The 9,376-nt window shown below is 51.4% G+C and overlaps 1 protein-coding gene across 8 annotated transcripts in view; it reads right to left on the bottom strand.

The window, feature by feature from the left end:
• zip (myosin heavy chain 10) overlaps positions 1 to 8,011 on the bottom strand; it is a 187,604-nt gene extending 179,593 nt beyond the window's left edge. For 4 of the 8 annotated variants that reach the window (XM_086534383.1, XM_086534384.1, XM_086534378.1 and 1 more), the window contains exon 1: positions 7,203 to 7,996. In XM_086534383.1, the coding sequence (XP_086390509.1) occupies positions 7,203 to 7,547 (345 nt within the window). In that variant the 5' untranslated portion in view covers positions 7,548 to 7,996. Of the gene's footprint in view, positions 1 to 7,202 lie in introns of all 8 variants that reach the window. The other 4 variants (XM_086534379.1, XM_086534382.1, XM_086534380.1 and 1 more) reach the window with 2 other exon arrangements.
• Between the last annotated feature and the right edge of the window lie 1,365 nt (positions 8,012 to 9,376).

Raw genomic sequence — 9,376 nt, 5'->3', positions numbered from 1 at the left:
AGGCAAGGCGCTGAGGTCGCGGTCGGGAAATGAGGCAAGAGGAGGTGCAATTTACGGGAAAAAGAGTCAACTGCAAACGCAGGACGGGGGTGAAAGAGAAGGTTCAACAAAAAAGGTGAAATAAAGCAAGATTGAACGATTTACAGCAAAATATATGCTTTATAAATGAAAACGCGAGACACGATAAGAGAGGTGCAAGGAAAAAATAGCCAAAATAAGGCAAAAGCAGCAACTTGGAAACCGTGCATGAAAGAGGGGAGAGACGTCTGAGCCGCAGCGCCATGCGGGTGCAGCGAGGGAACACCTCCTCTACCATGCAAGATACCCCCCTCACCCCCTGCTCCCCCAATCTTCAAACCTTGCCATGACTCACGCATACTCCACGCAGGTGTACGCGCCTGTGCCTCACGCAGGAAGACAAGCAAGTAGCAGGGAGACGATCAGCTGATGAGCAACACACGTGCATGAGAGAGCCTGACTGAATAACACTCACTCGTTCCCTGGTTCAATAGTGGCACCGAGAACGCTTGCTCGCTCTCGTTCACTCGCTCAAACGTATCAATATGCCATTGGAAATGACATTTACATCATGCAGCAGAACGCACGCCAAACCGTTGAACTGCAAACAGGCTCGTGCAGAAATAATCCAACATATCCGGTCCATCTAGCTGTTCAGATCGACCAGCTGAGTTCAGGGATCAATGCGCCGCCGTGCTTGTAAACCAGCTGATCGCCACCTCAATCAGCTGATTGCCACCTACCTTTACCAGCTGATCGCCACCCTTCCCAGCTGACATTTATGAGGAAATACCCTTCAACCATCGGATTTCAAATATGCATCTATCAGCTGATGCGGATATCGATTAGCTCTCGACCCAAAAAGATCACTCCGTCCATGTTCCCTCTCCGCCAGAAGAACAACAAACGTTATCCACACGCGTCTGTCTGGCAGTAATGTTCATTTCAGTGACAGGTTATCCATATCCACAATGAAGTTAAGGTAATCACATGCGGGTATTGGATATAGAGAAGTGGGTTGGGTGGAAAGAAGGAAAAGAGAAGACACAAGGGGAAAAGGCGAATAAAGAAAAGAAAATAAGATACAGGCATGTGACTAAACAAAAGAAAAACAAAGACACGGCGATGGCAAGCGGGCCATCCTGTGATGAATCGAAGTACGCCGATTTATTTCGGTCTAAGAGAGCAACCGAGAGACAATTCGAGGCCGTGAATATACCAATGAGTCACGGCGGGGGGTGGGGAGGGGAGGGGAGGGGAGGGGAGGGGAGGGGAGGGGAGGGGATGGGGAGGGGAGGGGAGGGAGAGAAAGGAGGGAGTGGGGTGGGAGAGGACGGGAGAGGGAAGAGGAGGGAGGGGAATCAGATGGGGCGTACACATGACTCAACAGGTGAGTGACTCATTCACGCATCGATTCTATGTTAGCGTAATCGTATCGCTCACCGACTGCCTGACTGACTGACTGACTATACCTCAACCGCTGTCAGTCGCTCAGAACCCAAAAGAGCACAAGAAATACACAAGACGAAATCTCAAAAAGCCACCAGAACCCATCTACCCCCCACCCCTTCCCCCCAGCCACAATCAGCTGATATCGCTCAAGACAAGCGAATTGGCGACTTACGAGGGGGGGGGGATTGAGAGTGAACACCATTACTTATCTAATCGCGATGAGAAATCCCTTTTCTTACTCCCGACCAGTCACAGGCAGAATCTCATTTTAAAAAGGCGTGTGTCACTGCACTCTTTTTTTAGCCTCCCCACCTTCTATCTACCTATTTACCTAATATTTACCCTCTCTTCTCTCTTCTCTCCTCCTCCTCCTCACAACCGTTCTCAGTTTAATCCTCACGCCCAACCCTTCCATGGACCTCACTGCCCTCCTTCCCTCCTTCTCTTCTCCCTCGCTACCCCCCAACCATCCCCTCCTCCTCCCCTCTTCCCTCTTCCTGGTCCCGCATGCACTTCGTCATGCTGTGTGACACACCCGAACGCCCGCCGTCATCAAGGGTCGGCGCTTCGTCACCTTAAAGGGGGGGGGGAGAAGATAGGGAGGGGAGGGGGAGATAGGAAGGGAAAGAGGGAGGGAAGGATGGAGGTAGGGAGGGAAGGAGAGAGGGAAGGGTGGAGGTTGGGAGGAAGAGGGAGGGAGGGAAGGATGGAGGTAGGGAAGGATGGAGGTAGGGAGGGGGAGGGAGGAGGGAGGGAAAGGGATAACAAGAATGACTGTGCACCGTGAATGCTGACATCCAGAGATGGATGGGAGGGGGAGAGAGAGAGTGTGTGTGTGTGGAGGAGAGGGAGAGAGAGAGTGTGTGTGTGGAAGAGAGGGAGAGAGAGAGAGTGTGTGTGTGGAGGAGAGGGAGAGAGAGAGTGTGTGTGTGTGGAGGAGAGGGAGAGAGAGAGAGTGTGTGTGTGGAGGAGAGGGAGAGAGAGAGAGTGTGTGTGTGGAGGAGAGGGAGAGAGAGAGAGTGTGTGTGGAGGAGAGGGAGAGAGAGAGTGTGTGTGTGGAGGAGAGGGAGAGAGAGAGTGTGTGTGTGTGGAGGAGAGGGAGAGAGAGTGTGGTTGTGGAGGAGAGGGAGAGAGAGTGTGTGTGGAGGAGAGGGAGAGAGAGAGTGTGTGTGTGGAGGAGAGGGAGAGAGAGAGTGTGTGTGTGGAGGAGAGGGAGAGAGAGAGAGTGTGTGTGGAGGAGAGGGAGAGAGAGAGAGTGTGTGTGTGGAGGAGAGGGAGAGAGAGAGAGTGTGTGTGTGGAGGAGAGGGAGAGAGAGAGAGTGTGTGTGTGGAGGAGAGGGAGAGAGAGAAGACGTGAGATGGAGTGATGGAGAGAGAGTGTGTGTGTGGAGGAGAGGGAGAGAGAGAGAGTGTGTGTGTGGAGGAGAGGGAGAGAGAGAGAGTGTGTGTGTGGAGGAGAGGGAGAGAGAGAGAGTGTGTGTGTGGAGGAGAGGGAGAGAGAGAGAGTGTGTGTGTGGAGGAGAGGGAGAGAGAGAGTGTGTGTGTGGAGGAGAGGGAGAGAGAGAGTGTGTGTGTGTGGAGGAGAGGGAGAGAGAGAGTGTGTGTGTGTGTGTGGAGGAGAGGGAGAGAGAGAGAGAGTGTGTGTGTGGAGGAGAGGGAGAGAGAGAGAGAGAGTGTGTGTGTGGAGGAGAGGGAGAGAGAGAGAGTGTGTGTGGAGGAGAGGGAGAGAGAGTGTGTGTGTGTGGAGGAGAGGGAGAAAGAGTGTGTGTGTGGAGGAGAGGGAGAGAGAGAGAGTGTGTGTGTGTGGAGGAGGGGGAGAGAGAGAGTGTGTGTGTGGAGGAGGGGGAGAGAGAGAGTGTGTGTGTGGAGGAGGGGGAGAGAGAGACTGTGTGTGTGGAGGAGGGAGAGAGAGAGAGAGAGTGTGTGTGGAGGAGAGGGAGAGAGAGAGTGTGTGTGTGGAGGAGAGGGAGAGGGAGAGAGAGAGTGTGTGTGTGTAGAGGAGAGGGTGAGAGAGAGTGTGTGTGTGGAGGAGAGGGAGAGAGAGAGTGTGTGTGTGGAGGAGAGGGAGAGAGAGAGAGTGTGTGTGTGGAGGAGAGGGAGAGAGAGAGAGTGTGTGTGGAGGAGAGGGAGAGAGAGAGAGTGTGTGTGGAGGAGAGGGAGAGAGAGAGAGAGTGTGTGGAGGAGAGGGAGAGAGAGAGTGTGTGTGTGTGGAGGAGAGGGAGAGAGAGAGTGTGTGTGTGGAGGAGAGGGAGAGAGAGAGTGTGTGTGTGGAGGAGAGGGAGAGAGAGAGTGTGTGGAGGAGAGGGAGAGAGAGAGTGTGTGTGGAGGAGAGGGAGAGAGAGTGTGGGGTGAGTGGCCGGGCTCGTGCAAGGTCGTCAAGACAGGACAGACTTGCTTGCATACACACTAGGCTACACCCACCGTCTTCATCTTTTGTTTAGAAAATCACATCATTTTTTCTCGTAGCAGAGGCAGATAGAGAGAGATAACGGTAGAGAGGGAGAGGGAGAGGGAGAGGGAGAGGGAGAGGGAGAGGGAGAGGGAGAGGGAGAGGGAGAGGGAGAGGGAGAGGGAGAGGGAGAGGGAGAGGGAGAGGGAGAGGGAGAGGGAGAGGGAGAGGGAGAGGGAGAGGGAGAGGGAGAGGGAGAGAGGGGGAGAGAAGGAGAGAGGGGGAGAGGGGGAGAGAAGGAGAGAGGGGGAGAGAAGGAGAGAGGGGGAGAGAGGGGGAGAGGGGGAGAGGGGGAGAGGGAGAGAGAGAAAAAGAAAGAGAGAGAGAGAGAGAGAGAGAGAGAGAGAGAGAGAAAAGGGGGTGAGAGAAAGAGATAGAGAGAGCAGGAGAGAAGAGAGGAGAGGGGAGAAGAGAAGAGAGAATATGAGAGAGGAGAATATGAGAGAGGAGAGGAGAGAAGAGAAGAGAGAATAGGAGAGAGGAGAAGAGGAGAGGAGAGAAGAGAAGAGAAGAGAAGAGAAGAGAAGAAAAGAGGAGAAGAGAAGAAGAGAAGAAGAGAGAAGAGAAAGAGAGAAACAGAAAGAGAGAAAGAAAGAGAAAGAGAGAAACAGAAAGAGCGAAAGAGAGAAAGAGCGAAATAGAGAAATAGCGAAAGAGAAAGAGAGAGAAAGAAAGAGAGAGAGAGAAAGAGAGAAAGAAAGAGAGAAAGAAAGAGAGAGAGAAAGAAAGAGAGAAAGAAAGAGAGAAAGAAAGAGAGAAAGAAAGAAAGAGAGAAAGAGAAAGAAAGAGAGAAAGAGAGAGAGAGAAAGAAAGAGAGAAAGAAAGAGAAAGAAAGAAAGAGAGAAAGAAAGAGAGAAAGAGAGAGAGAGACGAGCGACGGCGGAGGGTATTTCGGCCAACCAGGAAGACGAAAGGTCGCCCCGCCCGGCATTCCCCGGGCCCCGTAACCTGCAGCATAGGCCTACACGGCACGCACACGCCATTGTTCCCCGAGTCCCACGCCTATTCACTCCCATGCACCTGTGTGTGTGTGTGTGTGTGTGTGTGTGTGTGTGTGTGTGTGTGTGTGTGTGTGTGTGTGTGTGTGTGTGTGTGTGTGTGTGTGTACATGTACATGGCCGTAAGGTTGTACACGTATGTACACGTGTACGTGGACGTACACATGTACATGTGTATATGGATTTAAGTGTGCACACGTGTACGTGGACGTACGTGTGTACATGTGTACGTGGACGTACGTGTACATGTGTACGTGGACGTACGTGTACATGTGTACGTGGACGTACGTGTGTACATGTGTACGTGGACATACGTACGTGTATGCGCCAAGGGTGCATCTGAGAGTCTGTTCACGTGTGAGAAATTGTATGCGCGAGGGAGAGTGAGTGGGAGTGAATGGGAGTGAATGGGAGCGATGTGTGATGAGTGAGAGTTAGTGATGCTCAGTCGAAGTGGAGCGATAGCAGAGCCCGAGTAATGTGCGCTGGGAAGGGGGCATCGTCCCCACCAGACAAGTGTCGATCTCCCCCCCCCTCCCCATGCCCCTTCACAATTCGTATTCCCTTTCTCCATCCCCAACCACCTCTCTCTCCACCAACCCCTGTCCCTTTCCATGGGGAGGGGGAGGGAGGGAGGGAGGGACGGAGAGAGGGAGAGGGTGAGAGAGAGAGGGAGAGGGTGAGAGAGAGATGGGGGGGAGAGGGGAGAGGGGAGAGGGGAGAGAGGAGAGAGAGAGAGAGAGAGAGAGTGTTGCGACGTGACACAGTGTGACAGGCGTGAGTGACGTGTGAGAAGGCGAATGAGCGACTGCAATTAATGAGTGACAGGCCAAACAACCACACACTCCTAAAGGACAAAGCCAATCAGTTCTCCAACTCCACTGGAATCCTAATCAATATGCAAACAAGTCTATACATTCCCGCTTCAAAATTGGCGACTCTTGAAATGGGTTTTGAAATGGCAATTATTGCGAAATCACACTTGGCGCAGGCGCAGTTTCGCGGGGCGGAAAAGACTACGCGTAGCTTGCCATCATTATCTGTCGGTCTCTTTTGACAGCTGCCGGATTTGAATTTGACGTTTGCCCCTACCCCCTACCCCCTACCTATTTTCTTCAATTCCCTTCTATGGCATTCTCTCCTTCACGCCTTTAATCGGATTTAACGCCATTCCGCTTCTTCCCTCCCCCTTCTCCTCCACCAGTCCTCCTTACTTCTACAACAATTAAATTCTGAATTCTGGATGCAACAAACCGCACTCTATGCACTACAACATGGTGCTTAAAAAAATATCTCGGACTACAAAATACGTCCGATTTTTCTTGTGTACTATAGGTCCGTTACAGCCGTCGGGAGCCTCCCTATGGTTTATTGACCTTGTGTTCGAACGCCTTGCATGTGAAGCGACAGTCAGGCTAGACAATTATGGGACGTACAGTTAACTGGCTTAAACACGTGATACGTCAACAGCGAACACGGGTTGAATAAAGATATGAAATAACTGTTAGTATAAAGAGATGGTTGCTGACACTCAAATCTAAATACAAAAAAGTCCGCCAGCAAACGTCAGTTAACGGTCGCTGTGCAATCCAAAAACGCGAAGGCAGCAACCTCGGCCAATCTAACCCCTCGCGATTCCCATTCCAACCTGGCCATTCTAACCCCTCGCGATTCCCATTCTAACCCCGCCATTCCCACCCGAGGGTGACACGTCCTCTGGAACCTCGTGGCATCCCTACCCTACAACCCCCTGGCATCCCTTACATCACCCAGGACACTGCCCGACACACCGCCTAATAGAACAAATCAAAAGTACAAACAGACCCGCCCGTCCTCCTTCCACGAGGACCATCCCGGCGCCCATAGCAGCCCCCGACGGCGCCCACGAGCACCCGCAAACCGCCCTGCTTCCCTCTCGCTGCATACACCGGTTCCGCCAGCGCAGATTCCACACGTTTGGAGCCGCCCGGGAGGGAGAGGGACCGCGCCAGACGCCAGCCAGCCTTGCCCTGCGAAACGTTACTCCGCGCTCTCAGACGCCTCCCTCGGCCCCTGGGTAGGCCTAGGAGCCTCTCCGTCGCGGGTCGAGGAGGACACGTCTGGAGCTCAAGAGGACGCCCTCAAGCTCGCCCTCAGTGGGTTCGCCTCGCCACGTTTAGTGAGGTGGACTTCCCCCAAGACCCACTTCCACCTCACCCCCAAGGCCCAGAAACAAGGGCCACATCCCCCCCTGCCCCCCGCCACCCCCGGGTACACTCCCAACACCAGAGAAAAGTGTGACTTACGTAAATGAGTCCGGAGTAGTAGCGCTCCTTGAGGTTATGCAGGACCGAAGCTTCGTTGAGACACGTGAGCTCGGCCATGTCCTCGACCTTGTTGAACTTGGGCGGGTTCATCTTCTGGATGTCGTCCTTGGCCACCCGCATCCTCTTGCCGGTGTCGGAGATCTCGACCTCGACCTCGTCTCCGACCTCGCCCTTGATGCCGGCGGCGACGAAGCCATGGTCGGTGTGCGGGATCCACACGAGGCGCTTCTGCGTCCACTCGGCCTGCGACGCCGGGTCCTCGAAGGTGTCCCTCGAGACCACCAGGTACTTGAGCTCGGGGTCGTTCGCGTCGATCTCCGCCATTTTGAGTCGTGAGTCAAGTGATTCCTGGCTTTCGAGTCGTGAGTCTCTTGGAGGTTCCTGCCTTGGGCTCTGGCTCGGTCTCTTGGCTACCACGGCTTGCCCTTTCTTTCTAGGCTCATCGGCTTACACGCTCGGCTTTCTTTGTAATGTATTTTTTCAAAATATTTTTATAAAACCAAACAAAAAAAATTATCTTCTTCACTTTGCACCTTATTCGAACAGAAAATAATGGTTTGTTTTTTTTCCAGCAGCCTGTTGTTTCCTCTTTTCTTTTACACTAGGGTTTCCTCTTCTGCTACGCTCATCAACGCAAACAATCCATAGTAAGTTTAATATAAAAAAAAGACGGCGTGGCGGCGAGGAAGGCAGAGTGTCGAGCGCACGTCTTCTCCCGCCTGAGGTTGCCAGCAGACTGAGGGTGCGAGCGGTGAGGGGGCTGTTCATGGCTCGCTTCCCGGCCTTGAATCTTCGCTTTTCTGGCCAGTTTACACGCCTTCTGATTATTTTCTTACTAAAATAGCTTATGGTATGATTCATTAAAGTTTATTAGTATCATCTGATCATCATCGCTTGAGCAGCGCAGGTCGGTATGATCGAAGCAAAGTAGCGAAAAACGATTACCGCGAATATAAATGATCTGCCAAAAACGTCTGTTTTCTAATCTCCCATTTTTACCGGCTGATAAACTGATAGTAGACTCTTATTACATGTGTCATATCTCTTATCGAAAAGTGACGATAAATACCTTCAAAAATCGCCCACTAGTCTCCAAGCCTGGCGTGCAGGAGGGCTAGAAGAAGGGCGAAGGGAAGCGAGCGCGAATATTAAAGCCCCCGCCAAAAGCGCGCCTTGCTTTCACCAACACGTGGGGAAATACCTCTCGTTCTGATAATTATTCTACCGTTCTTGCACTCTTATTTCGACCACCTGCGACATCTACCCGATCCGTCTACCGGCTATCGGCTCGGCTACGGGTGTGGCCAGGAGGGCGTGTGGTCGAAAAGCGGGAAATACGAACGGTTGGCAGGGAAATGGAGCCAACAGGAGACAGATGCTCTTTCGGGGTCAAAATTGGTGTCAGGCATCGAAATTATACTGCAGGATACACTATAAATTCGCCGTAGCTGTATTGAATAAATGTTTCGCTCTGGGTTTATGACGTTTTTGCATTGCTTGAAGAGCTGGCTGGAGAAGGGGTCGAGATACCCTATTACAAGTGAAGAAAAGTGTTTTAATGAATGAGGTCATAATTTAGTTATCATGTTGCGTTTTCATCTGCGAGTGATAATAGCTGAAATGATGGTGCGGGAATACGGCCAGATGTTGTAGAAGCTCTGCGATTTCGGGGGGAAAACGGCAAATGAAGTCGATTTGAGTGGATGGTGGTGAATGTAGTTATCAATCTAGTGGGGAGGGGATGTAAATTCAGGTTTTGCCGTGTAATAAATTAGAAAAACATCCCATATGGCACGGCATAAGTTACGCGCATGACAAAAAGTCTCTTGCATGACCAAGAGAGTGTTCCTCATTTTCCTTTTTTTCTGTATGAACAGTTTTCTAATTTGATTTGATAATCTTTATAGATATCAAGATATTAGATATTTAATCAGTAATACCCCTCCATATAGTGCATTGATGTTTAATATTCTAGATGTTAAAAAGGCTTCAAGAAAAAAATCGTCTAAATAGTTGTTTTGACTTTCTACATATGTTTTCTGTTATTGCATATATTTGTTTTGTTTTGCTTTCTAACCAAGAGTTAAAGGCCTGTAAGCATGATGTCTTGTCCCGTTGCTCATAATAAAGTCTTAGATAACTCCACGCGTCCG

Source organism: Penaeus japonicus, unplaced genomic scaffold (assembly GCF_977035675.1).
Source record: "Penaeus japonicus unplaced genomic scaffold, GWHDUDI00000001_assembly GWHDUDI00000041, whole genome shotgun sequence".
NCBI lineage: Eukaryota > Metazoa > Arthropoda > Malacostraca > Decapoda > Penaeidae > Penaeus > Penaeus japonicus.
This window is presented reverse-complemented; position numbering and strand designations above follow the sequence as displayed.